Source organism: Eubalaena glacialis, chromosome 19, assembly GCF_028564815.1.
Source record: "Eubalaena glacialis isolate mEubGla1 chromosome 19, mEubGla1.1.hap2.+ XY, whole genome shotgun sequence".
Lineage (NCBI taxonomy): Eukaryota > Metazoa > Chordata > Mammalia > Artiodactyla > Balaenidae > Eubalaena > Eubalaena glacialis.
Genome location: NC_083734.1, coordinates 53,811,795 through 53,836,030, shown reverse-complemented (window position 1 = coordinate 53,836,030; position 24,236 = coordinate 53,811,795). Strand labels below are relative to the sequence as shown.

The 24,236-nt window shown below is 53.6% G+C and overlaps 1 protein-coding gene across 3 annotated transcripts; it reads left to right on the top strand.

The window, feature by feature from the left end:
• Positions 1-13,019: 13,019 nt before the first annotated feature.
• Positions 13,020-21,369, top strand: ENGASE (endo-beta-N-acetylglucosaminidase). 3 transcript variants are annotated; one of them, XM_061175092.1, is made up of 15 exons: positions 13,020-13,146; positions 13,826-13,893; positions 14,038-14,239; positions 15,366-15,514; positions 16,101-16,258; positions 16,789-16,937; positions 17,232-17,397; positions 18,333-18,436; positions 18,768-18,876; positions 19,057-19,247; positions 19,616-19,764; positions 20,219-20,327; positions 20,600-20,714; positions 20,923-20,985; positions 21,135-21,369. In XM_061175092.1, exons 1-15 carry the CDS (start codon positions 13,025-13,027, stop codon positions 21,351-21,353), a joined length of 2,073 nt encoding a protein of 690 aa, XP_061031075.1. In that variant the 5' UTR covers positions 13,020-13,024; the 3' UTR covers positions 21,354-21,369. The 3 variants fall into 3 exon arrangements, with proteins under 3 accessions (XP_061031075.1, XP_061031073.1, XP_061031072.1); XM_061175090.1 differs by having other exon boundaries at positions 20,222-20,327; positions 20,923-21,369; XM_061175089.1 differs by having other exon boundaries at positions 20,923-21,369.
• The last annotated feature ends 2,867 nt before the right edge of the window (positions 21,370-24,236 follow it).

Here is a 24,236-nt window from a genome sequence, read left to right as displayed (position 1 = left end):
AGGGGGTGGGGGGCATGGGGACCGGGAAACCATGTCTGGCTTAATATTTTAGGCCACGTAGGATGCTTCTTGGGGGACAGCTGGACTGACGTCCACATCCCGTGGACATTCCTGTGGCCTTGCCCGAGGGCTCAGCTGGTCTTTCTGAGCCACAACGGTGAGGGGGTTCGAACTGGGCAGCCAGTGTCAGCTCCTGAGAGGGACAGCCAAGCCCTCGGCCGTGGTCTCTGCGCTGGTGAGCAGCTTGCTCACCGGAGCCCGCAGGCTCCTGGCAGCAGAGGCTTCTGTGAGGAGCCAAGCTCAGTACAACCCAGCAGAGCCCTGCATCCTGGTATGGCTCTGCCCACTCCCCCACCCCACCCTTGCGTCCTGGACGGGGCCTCCACGCCTGCATGCTGGCATTGGCTTTCTGTCCCTTCTCTCCCACGGGTCAGCTGTGGAAGGAAACAGGGCCTTTGGTTTTGTAGCAGCTGTCATGCTTATACAACTTTTTCGGTAGAACCTCTTCACACACCATCTCGGAGTCCTGCTTCCCAGAGAGTTCACCATTCAGCGCCCCAGCACCCTCCCCTGGGGCCTCTTTGACCAGCAGCCTAAGAACAATGCAGAAGGGGCTTTCCTGGGCCCCAGAGCAGGGGAGAGCTGGAAGGGGCCGGAAAGCTCCCCCCTGCCTGTCTCAGGAGCTCCGGCATGGCTCAGCCTCTGAGAGGGGAGAGAGGGCACGTCCCAACCACCGGGGTCAGAACCTCCACTCTGAGGGGGGCTGGGGGGATGCCTGGAGTGGGGAGCTGCCTGGATCGGTGCTCTGGCCCGTGGCTGACTTTGGCCCGGCAGCCCTTCCCCACTTCTCTACATCACCGCCCAGGGCCAGGGTCACCCTGCCTGCTCGGGCCCTAAGCCCCTACAGGAGCCTTCCTTCCCACTGCCTGCTAACCCCTGATCTTGACCGATCCCTCTGCCCTCCCTGAGCCTGGCCATTGGGTCTGGGGTCTGCACATCCTTCCCTCTGAAGGACTTCTGCTGGTCAGACTTTAAAAACTGTGCATATCTGTGGGTGAGCTGGGGAGCAGGGCGCCCGCCTCCTGCTTTGTGCTGCCCCAGTGCTCTTCCAGAAAACATTAAACTTGGAATTGTGTGTTTCAGCATCGTGGCCTCAGTTTGGGTGTTGAACCAAATCCTCCTCCTTTCTATCCACCCCACCCTGCCGCCGGAACCCCGCCTACTGCCTGTTGGAGGCCTGGGGGCCCTCAGCTTGGTACCTGGGGACATTGGTACCCAACAGGCACAGGCTGGGCCTTGAACTGCTTCATTCGTCACAGCAATGCATTTCGCAGTTGGACATGGCCCCTTTGGATGCCCTGTAGGGGAGGAGCCTTCCTTGGTTCTTCCGGCTTCCGGTGGCCCCAGCTGTTCCATGGCTTGTGGCTGCATCACTCCAATCCCTGCCTATCTCTGTCTTCATGTGGCCTTCTTTCCTGGATCTCTTAAATCTCCCCCTCCCTTCTTTACCAGGTGTTGGAATTAGGGCCCACCCTAAATCCAGGATGATCTCCTCTTAGGATCCTTGACTTTATTTTTTTTTTAATTAATTAATTTATTTATTTATTTATTTTTGGCTGTGTTGGGTCTTTGTTTCTGTGCGAGGGCTTTCTCTAGTTGCGGCAAGCGGGGGCCAGTCTTCATCGCGGTGCGCGGGCCTCTCACTATCGCGGCCTCTCTTGTTGCGGAGCACAGGCTCCAGACGCGCAGGCTCAGTAGTTGTGGCTCACGGACCTAGTTGCTCCGTGGCATGTGGGATCTTCCCAGACCAGGGCTCGAACCCGTGTCCCCTGCATTGGCAGGCAGATTCTCAACCACTGCGCCACCAGGGAAGCCCTCCTTGACTTTATTATATCTGCAAAGACCCTATTTCCAAATAAGGTTACATTCACAATTAGCAGGGGTCAGGACCTGGACCAATCTTTCGGCCCATGGATGGACACAATTCAACCCACTACAGCAACTTGCAGGCTTGAATACACCCACCAACAGCCCCCTTTATGACCAAGTGGTGAAGAGCAGATGTTTCTTCTTCTCTCCATCATTTGCCAACTGGGTTAGTGACCAAGGCCCTTATCAGACTGCCAGCAGGCAGTGCAGAAGCTGCCTTGGTCCCATTGGTGCCAGCAGGCTGGCAAACAGCTGCTGTCCTCCCTTTGCCTGGTTCTGGGGTGAGCCAGTGCGGCCGTGCTCGGCCTTGGGCTGGGGCCAGACCGGAGCAGGCGGACACTGCAATCCTGCTCCCTGCAGGACAAAGATTGGACCCCACCATCACACAGCTGAGGCCACCGGGCAGAGGATGCAGCTGGGAACAGGGGTTGAGTGCATTTCCCAAAGGTGCATGGAAAGAATGAATCAGCTTCATCAGGCGTTCACTGCGCGCCCTCTCTCCAGGGACAGTCACGTGGCGTGGAGCGTGTATCACCTGTCCCACTGCCGGCCAAGCCAGCATGCAAGAGGAGGCAGCCTTTGCTCTGGAGCCCAGCCAATCCCCTTGCAGTGTCCCTCACTCTTTAAGCTCTTCCACACCCGATCTTCCACTCCCTTCCTGCTGACATTTCCACTCTGCTCTTTCTTGCTCCTGCTTTGTGCTAGCCCAGGTGCTAGGTGCTGGGGGCACAATGACAAATAAGACATGGTACTTGCCATGTCTAGAGGACTTTTCTAGGACTTTAACTGCAGTGTGACATGGATGCCACCTTCTCAGAAGAACAGCACGCGTGGCCCCTAGTTATCTGCTCCACCTGACCCCTGGCCAAAGCAGTCTACCTTGCATTGGCTCCTTTCCCCACGTCCTGACCCCGGCTATTGAGGAATGGCTAACCATCCCTGGAAAAGTTCTGATAAACTCAGTTGCAATACAAATATTTGTGTTTTAGCAAAAGGACTTAGAAACGGCTGATGACTCAGCCAAAGGAAAGAATTGCTTATGTTAGAGCTTTCAGGAGTCTTTGTAGCCAGGGGCGGGAGCAGTGAGGAGGGCACGCCCAATCCCATGGGGTGTGTGTGTGTGCGCGCATGTGTGTGTGTGTGTGCGTGCTCAAAGATAATTTTCTGTGGGGTTCACTATGGGAACACAATGGCATGGTGGCAAAGCTAGTTTTATTGGGCCACAGTAATGAGACTGGGATAAAATGAGACTTTCTTGCACAAATCATGAAAAAAACAGAAGTTTACAGAAAATAATAAATAAAACAAGATGCCTCCATACACAAAAGAGTAGTCTCTCTACCTCATACCATATACAAACATTAACTCAAAATGGATCAATGACCTAAATAGAAGAGCTAAAGTAATAGCCTTAGGAAAAAAAAACTTAGGTGTAAATCATCATGACCTTGTATTAGGCAATAGTTTCCTACATATGACACCAGAAACACAAGTAACACAAGGAAAGTGGACATCATAAAAATTTAAAATTTTCTGCATTAGGGACTTCCCTGGCTGTGCAATGGTTAAGACTCCATGCTTCCACTGCCGGGAGCATGGGTTCGATTCCTGGTCGGGGAACTAGGATCCCGTATGCCACACAGCGTGCCAAAAAAATAATAAAATAAAATAAAAATAAAAATGAATAAAATAAAAATTTTGCATCAAAGGACACTGTTAAGAAAGTGAAAAAACAACACAGAATGGAAGAAAATATTTGCAAACTGTATCTGATAAGGGACTTGTATCTAGAATATATAAAGAACTCTTGCAACCCAATAATAAATGACAACCCAGTTAAAAACGGCAAAGGGTTTCAAATAAACATTTCTCTAAAGAAGATAAACAAATGACCAGGAAGCACATGAAAAGATGCTCAACATCATTAGCTACCAGAGAAATGCAAGTCAAAACCACAGGGAGCTACAACCTCACAACCAATAGGATGGTTGTAATCAAAACGACAAAAGTTGGCAAGAATGTAAAGAAATTGGGACCCTTGTACACTGCTGGCAGGAATGTAAAATGGTGCAGCTGCTTTGGAAAATGGTCTGGCACTTCCTCAAACTGTTAAACATAGAGTTACAGATAACCCAGCCGTTCCACTCCTACGTATGTACCCAAAAGAAATGAAAATATATGTCTACACACAAACTTGTGGATGAATGTTCTTAGCAGCATTACTTGTAATAAACAAAAAAGTGGAAACAACCCAAATGTCCATCAGTGGATGAATGGATACACAAAATGTGGCATATCCATTCAATGGAATATTACTCAGCCGTAAAAAGGAATAAAGCACTGATACAGGCTACAACATGGATGAACCTCAAAAACATTATGCTGAGTGAAAGAAGCCAGTCACGAAAGACCACATATTGTATGATTCCATTTATATGAAATTCCAGAATAGGCAACTCCATAGAGAGAGAAAGTAGGTTAGCGGTTTCCAGGGGCTGGCGGCGGGTAGGGGGAGTGACTGCTGACAGGTATGAAATTTCTTTTTGTAGTGATGAAAATGTCCTAACATTGATAGCAGTTGTAGTTGCACAACTCTGTGACTATACTAAAAACAAATGAGTTGCACAATTTAAATGGGTGAATTGAATGGTATATAAATCATATTTTCAATAAAGTAGTTATAAAAAGCAAACAAAACACACACACACACACACCAGAATGCCTTGCCCTCTTCTGTTGAGCTGCAGAGCCAGTCTCATTACCCCAGGCTTGGTTTAGCATGGGGCTAGGGTCCAGGGTCCGATGAGGTGGGATGGGAGTGTCAGGGTTAGTTCTTCCAAGAGCATTAACGAACAAACATTTTGGAATCAAATGATGGATGAGATCACGCAAACACAGGAGGCTGACTCAGGTGCCAAACGAAGCATTCCAGAAGGAACAGCTAATTGAGGACCATGGCTTTCTCTCTGAAGTCCCCACACAGCTGGAGTAGGAACTAGAAAGGCACAGTGACCTCAAATGCCCCTACCTCAACTGGCCCTGGCAACCAGTTCCCCCCAGGGCAGAATAGAGCACAGCCCTTTTCTCCTTAGGTAGATGACCAGTCAAGGACAAGAAATTTCTACCTTAGAGATTTTCACAAGTAAGATTAGAAGTCCACACACTCTAGATAATTTGAAAACATCCCTACCTAAAGATAGAGAAACTGTTCCAACTGTTCAATTGAGATAGCCACTAAGTTAGTTGCCCATTCAGTTGAGAGCCTACCTACTAAAAATATCCAACAAGTATGTATTAAATGCTTACCATGTGGGGGAAAAACTCACAGCAGAATTATCACAATCAAAAATTAAAATAACGATGCTTGCTACATTTGAGGAGATGAAAGACAAGATTGAGAATTGTGGCAAAGAACTTGAAACTAATGAGAAAAAGAAAGAGCCACATGGAAACTCTAGAAGTGGAAAATAAAACGAGTGAAATGAAGAACTCAGTGGATGAGTATGCCAGCATATTATACAGAGCTAAAGAGAAAAATCAGTGAATTAGAAGATAAACCTGAAGAAAATATCCAGTAAGAAGCATGGAGAGACAAAAGAAGCAAAGGACAGAATAGAGGCGATATCTCTACAGAGGTGACACTGAGAAAGACCTCCTGACACCTAGGCTCAGAAGTCACACCACAGCCACTTTGGCCATATTCCAGTGGTCAGCCCAGAGAAGGGATGGGTAAAAGGCTCTATCTTTGGTTGGGAGGAGACAAAAAGAATTTGCAGCCATGTCTAATCCATCAGAGATGCCACTTACAAAATGTCATTTGCCTCGGAGTAAATCTAACAGTAGATGTGTAAGACCTCTACATAGAGAACAAAATATTATTAAGAAAAAAAAAATCTAAATCTATGGACGGTATGTTGGTTCTTGCCCTCTCAGAGGCAGATGCCAAGACAGGATTGGAGATACACGAGATTTGTAATTATAAGAGGATATAACTCAGGAACCGCCAGATGGGAGAGAGGCATAGGGGAAAGTATGTGGGGAGGGCCTGGGAGCTTCCATGCTCTTTTGGGAGGATGCTACCCTCCCAGCACCTCCATGGGTTCACCAAGCCAGAAGCTCCCCAAACCCTATAGTTCAGGGGTTTTTAAGGAGGCTTCATTACATTGATTGGCCATCGGTGATTAATCCAATCTCCAGTCCCTCTCCCCTCCCCGGAGGTGGAGGTGTGCACACTGAAAGTGCCAACTCTCTAAGCAAGGTTGGTTCCCTAGCAACCAGCCTCCATCACGTGGTGGCGGGGCTCCCCAAAAGTCACCTCATTAACATGAACTCTGTTGTGGTTGAAAGGGGCTTGTTATAACTAACAAAAGACACCTTTACGGTTCTTATCATTTAGGAAATTCCAAGGGTTTTAGGAGTTCTGTGCCAGAAATGAAGATCAAACATACATTTCTTATTATAAATCACAATATCACAGAGCCCAAAACAGACTCAATCATGTGTGGGCACTTGATTTTCCACAAAGGAACAGTGCAAAGCACGGGGTAAAGGATGGTCTTTCCAAAAATCATGAATGACTGAGGGTTCATATGATAAAAAATAAAACATAGATAAAAAATAAAACATATACAGAATAGACAAACAACAAGGTTCTACTGTACAACACAGGGAACTATATTCAATATCTTGTAATAACCTATAATGGAAAAGAATCTGAAAAAGAAATATATATATATATATATGTAACTGAATCACTTTGCTGTACACCTGAATCTAACACAACATTGTACATCAGCTATACTTCAATTAAAAAATAAAATAAAATAAAATGTGACCTCCTCCCTCACATTATAAACAAAAATAATTCCAGGTGGCCTGTAGACCAGAAGGGGGAGGGCAAAACAATAAAGCTTCTAGAAAATAACACAGGATGGAGTATTCCATATTCTCATGAGTTGGGGGTTGGGAAATACATTTTGAAAAAGACACAAAAGTACTAATCGTAACAGAAAAGTCTGATGAATTCTACTGCAACAAAATTAAGGATTGTTTTGGATGAGTTAGCGGGGCACTAACAGAAATTACAAAGCATCTAGAACTTACTGAAAGTGAAAGCTGTTGCTATCAAAACCTGTGGGATACAGTGAAAGTCATTCTCAGAGGGAAATGTATTCCCTCAACTGCATTTATAGGAAAACAAGAAAGATTTAAAAGTAAGTGAACCACACTGTCTACTTTTGAAACCAGAAAAAGAACAACAAAATAAATCCAAAGAAAATAACAGGAAAGAAAATAAAAGCAGAAATGAGTGAAATAGAAAACAAACAAAAAATAGAACAAAATGAAGAGCTTGTGTTTTGAAAGGACTGATAAAATAGACAGTCCTTCCAAAAAAAAAAAAGCATCAGAAAAAAAAGAAAGAATACTCAAATAAACAACACTGGAAATTAAAGAGAGGGCATAACCAAGAGATCAAAAAATATGATGAGAAATGACTTAATACCCTACATTTGAAAACCTCAATGAAATGGACACTTTTATAAGAAAACACTTATTAGCATAAAATTGGCCCAGGAAGAAAGAGAAAAATCTGAATAAGTCAGTAACCAGAAAGGAAGATGAAATATTAAAGACCTACCCTCAAAAGGCATCTGGAAGTTGTAGACATAAAAAACAAAGAACTAAACTTCACAATTATTAACTAAAAATTCAGGAAAGCATCTTCATGACCTTAAAGTCGGGACAGCCCTCCTAAATAGAAGAAAACAGCAAAGCCACAAAGGACAGTATTAATAAGCTTGACCATATGGGAATCTAAAAGACCTATAGTACAAGATAAGCGGACATATATTTGTTCCATTTATGTATGTAAGATGCAAAATATCAGTATTTAGAATATACGCAACCCCTACACATCAGGAAGAAAAGACAACACAGTAGTAATGGGCAAACCCCCCCCCCCCCGCCCGCAACACGTATGACACAAAAGAAAACTCATTTCCAAATGGCTGACCGACACGAAAAGCTGCAACTTCAATTTAAAACAACAGCCAAACACCTACGGGCACCCACCAGGTGAGCAAAAATCTTCAAGTTCGATAATATCAGTGTTTGAGAGGTTGTGGAATAACCTGTATTTACCCCGCACTGGGGAGGATGTTGGTGCCGGAGCACTCGGATGGCAGTTTGTTAGTGACTTAAAACTGAAAACGAGCGTGCTGTCACTCTCAGCAACTCTAATCCTGTTTTATCTGAAAAAGAAAAAAACATATGTATACCTCAAACGGTCTATACAAATATGTTCATTTTAACATGTAAAAAATAATAGCAAACAAATGTTTACTATTTAAATGTCCACCGATGGGAGATAGGTAAGTAGACTGATGTGTCAAAATGATAGCAGAGTAAACAATAGTCAAAACAAACAAATTAGAGCTATTTCAATCAATGTGGCTTGATTTCAAAAATATTGCTGAGTGAAAAAAAACAAGATACAGAATAATGTGTACAATATGATACCATTTTTTTGGATACCGTTTTTATGAAACACAAACAATGTTATATGGTTCCAGATATATACAGATGTGTAAAAGTATTTAAAGACATCTGGAAGGATACAGGTCAAACCAATAGAATTGGGGGAATATTGAGGGGTCTCAGGAGGACAGGGGAGGCAAGGAAATCAAGAGGGAGGTGGATTAAAGGGAACATTCATTTCATCTGCAGTGCTTTAAATTTTTAGAAGGAGAAAATGAATGTAACTGTTGTGCAGGTATAATGATACAGGGACCCGGCAAGGGCAGGCACCCCAGGTTTGCCACGATTGTCCAGGAGTGTGTGCTCACAGATGGAGGTGCATAGGCAGGCGTGAACCAGGAGGGGCTCAATGTTCGTTGTGCAGGACGTTCAAGCAGGTGCCTGGGCACAGCCTCGAGCTGGTGTAAAGGTGAGGCGGGTGGCTAGAGCCAGGAGCTGGGCCCAGCATCCTTTCATTCCTTAAGCCTTTGCTGAGCACCTAGGAGAACTCTGTAAAAGGGAGCGTGTTGAGCTGCACCATGCAGGCCTGCAAGCCCCGTGCTGGCCCAGCTTCAAGACCAAAGAGCCTGGAGTCAGTGACAGACACATCAACGGTTTAATGGATGGGGGAGCTTACATGTCGGAAGCAAGGTCCTGGAGTGACAACCCACCATTTTGTGTGCAGTCGACGGCGGGCAGGATGTGGTGGCGTCTTTGCTCCCGGGGGGAGGGGGTGGTTACCAGTTATGGGGGAATTGACATCAGGTGGGCTCATCAGTTACCAGGGGAACAAGCAGAGGGGCACATTCCTTACCGCCCCTTTGATAAGCTATCGTGTTGATGTTCAGATCTAAAGCTAGAACAATCTAGCCTGGGCCAGGGGCAAGTATGTAGGGAGGTCAGTCAGGTGAGTAGGGTGCAGGTGGAACAGTCACTGGCTGAGCAGGGGGTGTAAGAGAGCAAGAGAACAGCCACCTTGAGGGGCCTGACCATACAGAGCGATAGTTTAGAAGTAGTCTTGAATGTGATTTTTGCTCTCACCCCAGCTGGTCTGAGGTAGCGCTCTGAGCGAAGGGAAAGTGGGATTTACTGCAGAAGGAATGCACTGAGGAACAATAATAAGATAATAAGATTTTGAAGAAACCCCCCCCCAAAACAAAAACCAAACAAACAAAAACCGATAACAGCCTTGCAAGGCAGGCTATTATTTTGAGAGGTTTTTCTCAATTCCTGTGTTCTCCCCCTGTCATCGTTAGATTCAGCTACCAAAATACTATTGGCTTAAATCAGACCGTAGTTTATTTTCCTTACGTAGGAATTCAAACACCAGCAGTCCAGGGCAATACTGTGGTCCGTGCCACTGGGGGAGCCAGGCCCCTTCTCTCTGGTTGCTCCATGCCCTCCCAATGTGGCTTCTGTCTTACAGTCTCAGACAGCTGCTGCAGTGCCTATCATCACATCTCACACCCACCTGGCTGCCAGCCGAAAGCAGGGAAGAAAAAGTGAGGGGCGTGTTCCTTTGTTTTGCAGGCACAGCCAGAATTGCAAGTGTGACTTCCATTCTCGTCTGGAAACCAGAACGTGCTCGCCAGGCCCCTCTAAACTGCTGGGGATGTTGTCTTCATCTGGGCAGCCAGCAGCCAGCTGCCAGCTCAAACATGGGCTTCTCTCCCTAAAGTACAAGGGGAGGAGGGATATTGGGGACAATTTGTTGCTGCCACACCCTTCAGCATATGAACAACGAAGCCTGTGGAGCAGGTGACGTCCACTCACCTGGTTCTCGCTCCTGGCCCTGGGAAATTGTGGAGGCCGGAAGGGAGAGAGTGGAGGAAGGCAAAGCAAGCAGATGTGAGTCCAGGTCTCCGCTGGGCCCAGCCGAGGGGCAGATGTGGCAGCCAGTGCAGGAAACACAAGGTGCGCAGCACCAAGCCGGTGGCACAGTTGGTCGGTCAGGCAGGGGAGGTCCCCAGGCTCAGGTTCCCAAGCCAACCTGGCTTCCTGTGTTGGCATGGACAGAGCCAGGAGGTGTCGGTGGGGCCCCCATGGCGGGGCAAGGGGGCTCTGCAGCAAGGCTGCAGCGAAGATTCACAGGTAGGGCTGCCAGATTTAGCAAACTCAGGATCCCAGTTTACTTTGAATTTCAGATAAATGAGAAAGAATTGCATAGTATAACCATGTCCCGTTTCCATTCGTTGTTTATCTGGAAATCAAATTTAATTGGGTGTCCTGTACTTTATCTGGAAACGCTACAAGGTGAGGGTTTTAGGGGGCCTAGCCAGGCTTTGGAGGGGTGTGGAGCCCCAGCGGGACCAGCGTGAGCTCAAGGCAAACATGGGGACCTCCAGGCTCGTCCTGATCCAGGACAAGGATCTTGAGACCCGGAGCCACAGGGACCTGCAGGGCAGGCAGCAAAGCAGGGGCCAGTGCAGAGGCCACAGACCAGAGCCTTCCCTGCTCTGGGGAGGGTGTGCAGGGTGACTTAAACTTCCCTGCTCCCCCAGACCAGAGGGCAACACTGCCCAGAGGAGCAGAGAAGGGAGGCCCGAGTATTTTTTTCCCCCCAGAGACTGAGCATTACCCTAAAGAATCTCTAAGAACTATGTTTTAGTTCTGAGGATGGAAAGTTTATTTTTACCGCTAAGCTGCAGGTAAGCGGCTTAAATGCAGATCAAATACAGACTCCACATCTTCTGCGCTCACCTGAGCACAGCCAGAGGGGGCTCTTGACCCTGCTGCCCCTTCTCAAGGCAGACTTCCCAGGGCTTTGCAGTCCCTCTCCTCCCTGTGGTCACTGCCGCCTGCTCCCGAGGGCCCTGTGTTCCCTTGCAGCATGGCCGGGATGCATATTCCACCATATTCCAGCCTAGTCATTTTCCCCACTCTCAGGGTTTATGGAAGCTTGGGGCCTCATAAAGTTCAAAGTCTGCAGTGATAATAAAGAGGCCCACTCAACTTGGCTTGGGCAGCAGGACACTCCCAGCTGTACGAAGGGGTGTTGGGGGCTGGGTGAGGGGCGCCTTGGGTGGGCCCAAACTCAGCCCTGCGGGTCCCAGCCTTGAGTCCAGGAGCTTCTCCTCACACTCCACAAGCTGGGAACCCTCTGTGCCCAAGATGCTGGGGAGGGGCCACCTCTGAGATACCTCCAGGCCCTGTGGGCTTGGGGCCCTGCAGATTTGGGGGTGTAGAAAAAAATTTGTGCTTCAGTGGAAACTATGCATTGTCTACATACTGCACATCCTGCTGTTATCTGATCCTAGCTTTTTTTAAAAGTTGAGGTATAGTTGATGTACAATATTATATAAGTTTCAGTACAACATAGTACTGAACATAGTTTTTTTTTTTTTTTTTAAAACAGTGAAGCCTGTGCCTGACAGAAGCATTGGTAGCGAATGCATTTTTTTTTTTAATATTTATTTATTCATTTATTTTTGGCTTTGTTGGATCTTCGTTTCTGTGCGAGGGCTTTCTCCAGTTGCGGCGAGCGGGGGCCACTCGTCATCGCGGTGCACAGGCCTCTCACTATCGCGGCCTCTCTTGTTGCGGAGCACAGGCTCCAGACTCACAGGCTCAGTAGCTGTGGCTCACGGGCCCAGTTCCTCCGCGGCATATGGGATCCTCCCAGACCAGGGCTCGAACACGTGTCCCCTGCATTGGCAGGCAGATTCTCAACCACTGCGCCACCAGGGAAGCCCTGAACATAGTTTTTAAAAACATAGTTTTTAAAGGTTATGCTCCATTTATAGTTATTATAAAATAGTGGCTATATTCCCTGTGTTGTACACTATATCCTTGCAGCTTATTTATTTTATACATACACAGTAGTTTGTACCACTTAATCTGATTCTAGCTTTTTATCATCTTCTTTACAACGTGTAAATTGTCTTGTCCAGACGTTCAGTGATCTTGCCCACCCCCCACTCCTGCGGAAAAACTCATTCTGCCTCTATTAACGTTCTCATTTCAATATTCCTGATCTATAAAAGGCTCTCATTTTTGATTCGCTTTTGAACTGGTTATAATACCTGTCTGGTTCCTTCGCTGATCAACGAATAGGACAGTCTTTAACATTTGTCTATTTTTATACCTGAATGAGAATTATTATTTCACCTTTTTCTGAAAATTATCTTTGAATAGGGATTAGACGAATTGAGTTCAGATATCGCTTCTACAATTTACTGACTTTGTGACCTTCGGGAGATCGCTCATCTGAAATAGGAGGCTGGCCAGGCCAGAACTGGTACAAAGGTGCTTTCCGGAGCCCTGGGCTCAGACCCCGCCCCCTCCCCGCTCCGCCCGCCCGCCCCGCCCCGCCCCGCCCCGCCCCGCCCCCGCCCCCGCCCCGCCCCTCGTCTCGGCCCCGCCCCGCCACAGGCCCCGTCCCCAGACCTTCCTCCGCTACAAAGGCCCGGCGGCAGGTGGGCCAGCCCAGAGCGCGAGCCGGGAGTCCGTCCGGAGCCCAGTAGGGGCGGGGCAGACGCGCCGAGAAGTCCCTATTGGCCGGCTGGCAGTGTCAGGGGCGGGTTCCAGCCTGCGATTGGCCGGCAGCCGGGCTGCCTGGCGGCGTGAGCCGGGCAAAGTCATGGAGGCCGCGGGCGCCCGGACCCGGGCGGCTGCGCGGCGGCGGGACCGGCGGCTGCGGGCGCCGGCAACCCTGAAGGAGCAGCGAGATCCCCAGCCAGGCGTGCGGCTGCCGCAGAGGAGGTGGGTAAGAGACCGGTGGGCGAATCCTGCGGCCCCGTCCCGCGGCCGGGCAGTGGGGCCAGAGTCGATGGGCGCCCGACCCAGGCCCCGGGAGGCGCGCTGGGAGCTCCGGGCGCAGGACAGCAATCTTCGGCCCCCAAGCCCCCTGTCCGCGGCGCGTGCTGCCCGCCGCCCCAGCCCGCACAGCAGCAGGCACGGACAGAGTCTCGGAACCGGGATGCGACCTCAGCAGCGGGCCAGGCTGGGAATCCTGGCGCCCTGGCGGGAAGGTTCGACATCCTCATCTGCGAAATGCGTTGGTCGTGCCTCCCACCCCTGGCGGTGGATCTGCGCAGAGGATCCGAGCTTGGCATTTTTAATTGCCCAGGGCAGGCCAGCGTGTGTAATTAGGATTATTCGTGCCCATGCTGGGCAAGAAGGGGATTGGTGCCTGGAGCGGGGACATCTGAACTGGTCTTTGAGGAGGTGGAGGATTTCAGTAGGTGGAGAATGGACAGAAGGGTGTTCCAGTTTGAGGGAACAGAATGGGCAAAGGCACGTTTCCATAGTTTGCATTAAAAAATGTAAGCCAGAGGACATCTACCCCTGCATGTCTAAGTGCGGGCTGGTCTGTTTGCTTCAAAGTGCTCTTTTTCTTTACCCTTTTATTTTTAAGAAGTTTAACTCTTTCTTTGCTTAGAACTGAAGAGGATCAAGAAGAAGCAGTCTTTAGAGAAGTGGTCAGTTTTACCCCAGACCCTTTGCCAGGTGAGAAGGACCGAGGCTCTGAACACTTGTGTCCGTGTTTACTCTCGGAGCTTCTGGACAGGGCTGCCCCCTCCCTGTCTCAAGTTTTCTGTTATTAATCCCATAATTTCCACTGATTCCTCGCTGTTTCCCTACTCTGACCAGTTCGATATTATGACAAGGACACCACCAAACCCATCAGCTTTTACTTGTCTTCCCTGGAGGAACTCTTGGCGTGGACGCCCGACGTGGAGGACAGCTTTAACGTGGCCTTAGGGCCCCCCGAGTGTCGGCAGCCCCCTCTGAGCAGCAGGAGGCCCCGGACTTTGATGTGCCATGACATGATGGGCGGGTACCTGGATGACAAGTGAGGACACTGCGAGGGCATCGCCTGGCGGGAGGGGATGGAGGGGAGGGAGCGTGCCGTGTGGCAGAAGGAGCACTGGATGGGGAGTCAGGAGATGGGGCATCAGCCCACACTGCCACCACCTGGGAGAGGAACTCAGGCCTCTTTGTTTCGTCTGTAAGAAGAGCGCACTGGATTAGGCAATAGCTGATGCCTCTTTCAGCTCTGAAACTGTTTGATTCTGGGGACTACCTGCACCTGAAGTCTGGGAGGCTGGAGAGGGCACCACCGCCGGGACCCTCTTCAGATGGCCTGGCCCGGAAACGTGGTTCTTCAGCTGATTTCTTTTCTTCATCCTCCTCACTCGATCTCCCTTCCTCCAACCCTGCCAGACTCGTTGGCACACCTGCCAGGTGACCCAGTGATGAAAGGGCTTGGGCTTCGGCTGCTGCTTAGTGGGTAGAGCTCCTTACCTGCCTTGATGGGTTAGGACAGGCAAAGGCAAGCTTTTTCTGGCCCACTGGCTCTGCAGTTGTTCCACCCCCTCCCCCCGGCAGCCGGGGGCACTTCCTCCAGGTTGCTGCGGAGAAAGTTTAGAGATCTTAAACGTCCATAAAATAATCTTGGACATGACGATTGTTGGGAAGGCTTGAGTCAGAGCTGGCCATCAAGGTACAGACAGAGGCGGGTGATGTAACCTCGGGTGTAGCTCACGTGGTTGTCAACCCCAACCTTGCCTGCAGGCAGGCTGTGTCCTGGGGAACTGCTGACCTCAGAATAGAGTGGGACCCCAGGCACTGGGAGCTCTGCGTGAGCCCCTCCTCGTCTCTTTCCTTCTGTCCTGTGTTTGTCTGCTTGTTGAGGCTAAACACGCTCAGTCCATCGGGTCCCATGGGGGGTACCTGCACGGCCTGGTGAAAACGTTTCCCTTGAGACTAACCCTCTCAACATCCGGGCTGTGGCCTGATCCTGATTCTCAGCCCAGTCATTAGGCAGGGCCTGGCTCACAGCAAGCTTGCCGTTAGTGCCGACTGGATGGAACTGAAGAGAATCTTCACTCACTCGCCATTGTCCTCTCTTTTCACCGTAGGGTTGTCGTGTCCTTGTCTGTTTCTGGGTCCTGACTTTGTTCTCTTTCTTCACCCAGGTTTATTCAGGGCTCAGCCGCGCAGAGCCCCTATTCCTTCTACCACTGGCAGTACATCGACATCTTTGTGTACTTCAGCCATCACACGGTCACCATCCCCCCGGTAGGCTGGACCAACGCTGCCCACAGGCATGGGGTCTGTGTGCTGGGTAAGAGCCAAGGACCCGCCTCCAACCCTGCCAGACTCGTTGGCACACCTGCCAAGTGACCCAGTGATGAAAGGGCTTGGGCTTCGGCTGCTGCTTAGTGGGTAGAGCTCCTTACCTGCCTTGATGGGTTAGGACAGGCAAAGGCAAGCTTTTTCTGGAAAGGACCAGATAGTAAATATTTTCAGCTTTCCAGGCCACTGGGTCACTATTGGAACTGCCAGAGAGACAATAGCCCCCACAGACAATAGACAAACAAATGGGCTGGGCTGTGATCCAGTAAAACCGTTTTTACAGGAAGAGGTGGGGGGCTGGATACAGGCCGTAGGTGGTCCACCCCTGGGGAGAGCAGTGCTCCTCAAGCTTTCTCCTGCATCCAAATCATTTATTGGCTTGTCTATCACTGATTTGGGGGCCCCGCCTCCAGGGTATCCGATTCATTTGATATCTGGGGACGCTGGGAATTTGAAATTCTAATAAGTCTGCAGGCGACAGTGATGCTGCTGGTGCAGGAACCACACCTTGGGAACTGCTGGGTCAGAGGGGAAATGATCCCCGGGCCCGACCTCGTTTCTCTCCCGTCCCACAGGGACTTTCATCACCGAATGGAAAGAAGGGGAGCGGCTCTGTGAGGCCTTCCTGGCTGGGGACGAGCGCTCATACCGGGCGGTGGCCCATCAGCTGGTCCTGATGGCCCAGTTTTTCCGATTCGATGGCTGGCTGATCAACATCGAGAACTCTCTGAGTGTGAGCACGCCTGCCCCTGGCGCCTGGCCCGCCAGCCCCTGTGCCCCGCGGGGACCCTCCATCGCACTCCTCGGCCTCACCAGGCCGGGTGCCTGCTACGGCAGCACTTCCTGCGTCTCAGTTAGAGCCGGCTCCTACGCCTCTGCCACTTCACACGGAGACGGATGTGTCCAGAAACCTTGCCCGCTGAGCTTTGCTTGTCTGGCTCCTTCAAGGCGGCCCTTTATTCCTCCTCGGTCTCTGCTTTGCTTGGGCCGCACGTGTGGCTTCCTCTTCACGCTGCCCTCCCCTTTCATTGCGTTTTATCTTTTCCTGATTGCTGAGTCCATGTCCTCCCTGCTTCAGAAAGAAAGGAAAGTCGGACCTCTGGCTGGACCCTCTGCTCGGCAGCCGTGGGGCTGAGGGGCTTCCGGGACCAGGACCCGTTTGCTCCTGGGGTTAAGTGTCCTCCTGTCTGTCCTGTGCCAGGCGCTTCTCACGACAGACCTCTCTGGACCTCACGGAAGGTCTGTCTCCTTCCCTGTCTCCAGCTGGCCGCCGTGGGGAACATGCCCCACTTCCTCCGGTACCTGACCACTCAGCTGCATCAACAGGTCCCCAGGGGCCTGGTGCTCTGGTATGACAGCGTGGTGAGCAGCGGGCAACTCACGTGGCAGGATGAGCTCAACGAGCACAACAGGTGAGCCGCAGGAGGGCGGCCTGGGCCCCTGGACAGGGGCAGGAGCTCCCTCTGCCTTCCGGAGGTGTTGCCGGCATGGCTGCCTTGGGGAAAGTGAGGGACAGGGCAGAGTTGTTGGATACCCCGAGCACCACCAGAGAGAATGAGCGCCTGGTCAGCCCGGCCGTGCCCAGCTTTACGGGCCACAGTCTGTGGGCTGGGTCCCGGAGGCGGCCCGCAGTCTGTGGGCTGAGCGGATGCAGGTGCTTGAGGGGAGAAGGCCCGGGCTTTACAGCCCACCCTTGCCGCCCCCAGGGTTTTCTTCGATTCCTGCGATGGCTTCTTCACCAACTATAACTGGCGAGAGGAGCATCTGGAGCGGATGCTGGGGCAGGCGGGGGAGCGCCTGGCCGACGTGTACGTGGGAGTGGATGTGTTCGCCCGGGGCAATGTCGTCGGGGGCCGATTCGACACGGACAAGGTGGGTGGTGGCCTTTGAGGCCGTGGAGGTGGTGGCAGTGGCCTGGGTGCCTGGTGTTCTTGTGGACCTTTCATTGCCATCTGCACCTCAAGGGAAAGAGAGGCAGCAGTGATCCTCCCCAGAGTGGGGAAACTGAGGCACCGAGAAACAAGCTCTGCGCTAAAATCCTAACTTCCAGCCCATTTCTACAGTCAGATGGTACCATTTTTACCTAGGTGTTAATGTCCAAAGCACCTCTTCCGACTGCTGGTCTCATCTGTAGCTTTACTTCCTTTTGGACTACGTGCTTTGCAGGGCACTGAGCTAGCATTGTAAAGCAAGACGTGGACTCAGAGGAAAGCCGGGGGGCGTATTTTGGTGTTTCCTTAGCCCAGGGCGAAGGACTGAGGTGAAACACCCACAGTTTCGGGAACTGCTGGTTTGATAACTAGTGAGGTTTTTCTGGCAAGGCAGGCGGTGTCAGCAGTGAGAAGAGAGAAGAGGGGCCCGCGGGGGGCTGCTGCACCTGGTGTGGGATAAGTGGGGAATCAGCCTGTCCCGGGGCTGTCAATCCTGCCCTTCCCGGGTGCCGTGGGGACCTTCTCAACTCATTAATTAAGCTTTAAGTGAATAAATTAATCCAATAACTGAAGATTCTCTCCGCCCCCGTGAGACTGATAGTATAGTGTGAAGTGTAGTGAGAGAGAGAGACGTGTATCCCGTGGGCGCCCCGCGTGCTGGCCCCGGCCCCTCGGACATTCCCCTCTGCGCCTCCCCGCCGCCTCGCGCCCTCTTCTGGGCGACTGCAGAACTGCAGGGATGAGCCCTAAACGCCCGGCGTGGAGCTGGGGCTCCTGCCTCCCTTTCCAGGCTCCCCGCTTCCCCAAACCCCCCATCCCCATGCGTGGACGCTGGTTGCTGGGACGGGGGCATCTCCCTGACTGCCGTCTCCCTAGTCACTGGAGCTGATCCGGAAGCACGGGTTCTCGGCGGCTCTGTTTGCACCTGGCTGGGTGTACGAGTGTTTGGAGAAGGGGGATTTCTTCCAGAACCAAGACAAGTGAGTCTTGCGTGTCCCGGGGCCTGAGTGTGGCCCATGGCAGGGAGGGTCTCAGGTGATTTCGCCAGCTTTTGGCCTTGCTTCCCTGGGGGTGGGGGTTAAGGCAGGGCAAGGGGTTCAGCTGCGCTGGCTGCTCCTGGGGGTCCTGGAGACCAGTTAGTTACACAGGAAGGACAAAGGTTGGGGACCCCGAGGGACCACTTCCTGCAGACTTGCAGTGGGGGGCTGCGGTCACTTGGGAAGGGGTGCCGGAAAGACTGGAGTCACAAGAGTGAGTTCAGGGCGTCACGGAGCCCTCTGTGGACCTGAGCCTCCATGCGTTCCTCCGCAGGTTCTGGAGTTTGCTGGAACGCTATCTGCCCACGCACAGTATCTGCTCCTTGCCCTTTGTCACTTCCTTCTGCCTGGGCATGGGGACTCGAAGAGTCTGCTATGGCCAGGTGCGTGGGTCCCCTGCTGGGTGGCTGGGGGCGAGGGCCTTCCTGGACGTGCCGCATCTTGGTGAAGGGGCTGCCTTCTCTCTCGTCTTTGGTCCTCACCTGGGACCGGTGGGAGGGGGCCTCGGGCGTGACGGCTCTATCTGCCCCCTGCCCTCCCTCCACTTTGGTCTCTTTCTTCAGGAGGAGGCCGTGGGGCCCTGGTACCACCTGAGCGCCCAGGAAATCCAGCCCCTGTTTGGAGAGCACAGGCTGGAAGGGGACGGACGGGGCTGGGTGAAGATGCACTGCTGCCTGGCGGACGCCTGGAACGGGGGCAGCTCTCTGGTTATCCGGGGGCTGATTCCGCCCGAGGTTGGAAATGTGGCTGTGAGGTAGGTGAGTGAGTGGGGCTGAGACGTAGGGCCCGTCAGCTTCCCCCATCATCCATGTCAGTCGCCTAACTGGGCAGGTGGGCAGCAGAGGCCAGAGTGAGGACAGAGCCAGGATTTTGTTTTATTGTGTGAAGAACACGCAACATACAGTTTACCATCTTCACCGCTTCTGAGTGTCCAGGAGAGTAGCGTCAGCTACCTGCACACTCTTGTGTGCATTTTCCTTTCGCAGACCTGAGGCTGGCCTCGCCGGGCAGCCCGCTCTACCTCCCTGTCCTGGAGGGAGAAGTTGGCGGATGGGACCCGGAACAGTCCCGCTTCCCAGCGGTTTCCCTGTGGCCTCTCATCACAGGACCTCCCTCCTCCAGGTTATTCTCCCTGCAGGTCCCAGTGCCGCCCAAGATTTTCCTGTCCATGGTGTACAAGCTAGAAGGGCCTTCGGCTGTGGGGGTGGCTTTGGAGCTCACCACGGGGGACGCAGGCAGCTGTCATGTGGGAGGCATCTCGGCGCTGAGCGGTGAGGGGACGCGGTTGGCTCCTTCCTTCCTTACAGGCCTCTGCCTTCTCAGGGGACGTCTCGGGGAGGAGGAAGCTAGAAAGCTGCACGGGGTGCGGGGGCAGCTGGTGTTGGGGGCACTGCTGTGGTCCAGGCCAGGACAGGGAGGTGTGCCTTTCAGCTGGAACCTCTGGGCTGTGGCCCTGCGGTGCGGGGTTGGAGGTGTGCTCCCACGGTGGGTCTCCTGCCAGCTGCGCCCTGAGAGGGAGGATGTCCACGGGCCAGTCCTGGTCATCCATCCCTGAGTTTTCCTCCTCTCCTCCCTATTCTCCTTCTGAGGCCTCAGCCCATCGCGCCGAGAGCACCTGGGGCCACCAGGGAGTCTTGCTGGGCCCCCGGCTCCCGATTCAGTGACACCTCCCAGTGCAGTTTCCTTTGGACTCTCCTTGTTAAAGTCTTGTGTCTCCTGCCCCAGCAGAAACGAGCTCAAGGCGCAGTCCCCGACCCCTCCGGGTGCCCCCGACCAAGCTGGCCAAATGGGTGGGCCGCTGCGGCCAGCAGCTCAGCGGGGGCTGGGTCCAGCGGTGAGTCCCTCCCCTTCCTGTTGAATCCCCGGCTGGGGATGGCCATGCTGGGGTGGGGATTGAAGAGTGAGGGGCCGTCCACTGAGAAACCCCAGAACTGGCGGGAATGGAGGGGCCCTGGGCTGACCCCTCGGATTTCAGGCAGCTCAGTGACACAAGACCACAGGGTCCACTTTGGGATGGAGCTCCCTGTGGCTCGGGGCCTCTGAGCAGCCAGTCTGAAGGTGCCGAGCTGAGGCCCCTTGGGACCAGCCTCTGTTTGCCTCTCCCAGCTGCTACGAAGTGAATCTGCGGGGCTGCCTCCTGCAGGCCCTCTTCGTTAATTTCTCCCGGCCTCCGGGCAGCCAGGAGGAGGAGAACTTCATCTGTCGCCTTGGAGAGATCCAGGTGAGGTATCTCAGGGAGCCGGCTGGGGCTTGGCTGGGGCTTGGCTGGGGCATCTGTCCGGCTGCAGATGAGGCCGAGCACGCCCCTGCTGCCTCCGCTGGCCCGGGGGGATTGGCGCAGAGGTGCGGGGCGTGGACCTTGCAGGGCCAGGCGCCCTCCAACCAGCCCTGGGCTCTCGGGCCGTGCTGAGCCTTCTCTCTTCTGGCAGGTGGTGGATGCCAATAGCCTGCTGACCCCTCTGCCTCAGGTGCAGGCCGTGACTGTCTCGCAGGTGCGCTGGCAGCCGGCCGCCTCCGAGGGGGAGAGCGGCGCCACTGGGCTCCGGCTCAGCTGTACTCTGCACTGGGCCTACCTCCTCCCTCCCGTCCGATGCTTCCGGATCCACTGCTGCCGAGGGTCAGGAGGTGACTCTCCTTGCAGGGAGCCGTCGGAGCCAGAGAGGCCCACGCTCCTGGGCCTGGCTTTTGTCAACCGGTATCGGATAGTGGACCTGGCAGTGGCAGCCTCAGAGCCTGGCCGGGATGGCCGTGTGGAGTTCCTGGTGGAGCCCATCCCCAAGGAGGGGTTTCTGGTGCCGCGGGCCGAGTGGGGCAGGGCGGCCATGCTGTACTCCACGCCCCGCACATGAGCGACCATTAAAGCACAGAGTCTCCCACCTCAAGGATAAGGCTTCTTCCGCACTGGGGCCTCACACGTGTGCAGGGAAGACCGAGGTCCTGAGGGCTGGGCCAGATCATGGGCCCCGGAAGGCTGTGAGCTGTGGCTCTTCGTTGGGGCACTGGGATAGGAAAACTGAGAAGTCACTTTGCTGAGTTGATAATTCCAGGGGTGAATGGACCCCCCCCCCCACCTTTTTGTCTAATCCCTCTCCGTAGTATACAGTTTCCGGGTACAAGTGAAAAGATTTGGGAAAATTTAGTCTAGAAAATTCCATAAAGGGTATTGCCTAATAGGCTGAAAGACGCTTATGCTGACAATGGTGACCTTTTATTCCTGCAGTTGGGACAATTAGGAACGAGCTTAATTGTGGCGAGAGGGCCTCGGAGTAGGGCCTTGAGACACTTCCACGGGTGGGAATGATAGAGGGGCCCCGATGGGGGAGCAGAGCAGCGGGGTTGAGGGGGGGCCAGTAGCTCAGGAACAGTGGCCCCTGCAAGTGCTGAGAGGGTGTCCCGGGGGACCTCTTCCCCAGGAATGGGAGCCCCAGGCCAGGCTGCGCCAGGTCACACCAGCCCCAGGCAGGGCAGGCACCCGGGCCAGACCACCTCGTGTCCTGGCTTTCCCGGTTTACCGTCCCCCTGAGCCAGAGCCACTTCTGGAGCATTCCCATCGGCCCTGTGTCCTGCTTCGTCTCTTCCGGGTTGTAGGTGCAAGCTAGTGAGCCCAGTGAGCTCGGGCAGCAGGAGGCTGGGCAGGGCCCGGGAAGGCCCTCGGGGGGCACCCAGCAGCCCCCCAGTCCTGTGTGCGGGCTCCGGGCCGCCTCTGTCAAACCCTCTGGCTCCGCCACTCCCTTGAGCAGGTGTTAGTCCGGAGCATCAGGGCATCGGGACAGCGGCCCTCCCCACTGTGGTCCCTTCCTCCCGCTTCCTTCTCTCTCCCAGCACCTCCCTCCTTCCTTTGCCCAGCGCTCTGCACGGGGAGGAGGCGGGTAGGCGAGCCAGAGATGGCTTCTCCAGCCACACAGCTCCCCTGTTGACACCTGGGCCGCTGCAGTGGCTTCCCGGGAGGGGTCTCTTGACCCCTCAGCCTTGGGTAACCCTGCTGCCCTGCCCTCTCCAGGCCTGAGTGGGCTGTGTCCTGACCCTCGTCAGGCCCTCGTTCTTGGGGTCTCTCACCCCCAGGCCTCATAGGCCAACGATGGGGGTTACTTTCCTGTTCCTCTTGTCCTCCCCCTGTGCTACTTGATGCCAAGGGCCAGGACCCTCTGGGGTGACCTCCCAGCTGGAGGGTTGGCCTCCTGTGCCACGCAGGGTCAGCAGACTTGATTTTACGCTGCAGTGAAGGAAGAGGCCGCCAGGCGGCAGCGCAGCCACACAGCATCCATCCTGGTCCTCGGAATTCGGAGAGGACCGCAGGACACGGAGGGGTTCTCCTTCCGGGGCCGACGTTTGCCTCCGTCTCCACCTGCCCTGCTTCCCGGGTGCCCACATGCCCCTTTCCCAGCCCGATGCAGGACCTCTGGTTCTACGTCTTTCCTAATTGGGAACGTTTTACTCTTCATGCCCCACACGTGTGGCCCAAGCTCAGTCCCAGGCCGGGAATAGGTTTGTCTGAGAGGGGGGAAGAGGGTTCCTGCGGGCCAGAAAGACACCTCCACTGGCTGACCCTGAACAGGTCTCCCAGCACCCCCGATTCTCCCTGTGAATCTGGAGCGTCAGGAGACTGTCGGGGTTGGGGAACCGCTCCCTTGACTCCCCCTGGAATGCTTTGAGTCTCCCCCATTTTGAACTGGGGGGAACTGGGGTGGGGGCTCCTGGCTCCTCCCACCCCAGTTCCCAGAGGTGGCGGTTGGGTGGGGCCAGGACCGGGCACCCTGAAGTGGGCAGCACAGCTGTAATGCCCCGCTGCTCTTATTTCAGGAGGCTTTTTTTTTTTTTTTAAAGTGCTGGTTTCCCGAATATTTTATGCAGAGAAGGAGGGAAAATTTATAGTGGCAATTATTTTCTCACAGTCTGGTGAGCAAGCAATTAGAAAAAAGGGGGTTTAGCAGAGCATGGCGTGCTGCGGGATCGCACAGCCCCAGCTTCCCAAGAGCACGGTCCCCAGTCCCACGGACGGTAAAGGCTCGTATGCAGGAAAATAATATGTCGGCGTTTAAGCCTGTGCCCCTCTGGCGTGTGTAATCGCTCCGAAATAAATGATCCGACAATGTGAAAAATCAAGAACGCAGGTCTTGGTGAGACGTGGGGCAGACAGCGTGTCTCGGGTGTGGAAGCTGCCCCCATCGCAGCCCCCAGCCCAAGGCTTTCAAGCTCTTGATTTGGACTCTGCTGCTTCCCTTCCCAGCTCTCCCTCCTCTTCTGGCTGGGGGTTGAGGATGGCGGCCACTCTCCTCCACCCCACTGCGCCGGGGCTGGGGACTCACACCCGGGGTGAAGCAGTGGGCTTACCTTCAGGCAGCTCCTTTCCTTGGGACCACAGCTGGGCCCCGGCGCACAGGCAGAGCCAGTGGTGTGGGCAAGATCCCTGAGAGCACCAGCCTCAACTGCCCAGCCGGCCCTCTTGTATTCAGATGTCGGCCCCACCGGTCATCAGGCACACCTGTGGAGCAGCCCCCACTCAGCAGCCGGTGGGGCCGGGGGGCCCTCCTGCCCCAGACTCTGCCGGTAGCGCTACAGACCTTGCCCGCAGGGTAGACAGGGCAAGGCTGCGGGGAGCACGTGTGAGCCCTGCCTCCAGACTCCTGGGACGGGTTGGGGAGATGGCAGCCTAGAGGAGAGCATGGGGGCTCTAGACTCTCCCCCAGAGGGTCTTCTGACTCCCCTCTGGCCATCTGGCTTCCTGGGAGGAGCTGCCCGTCCT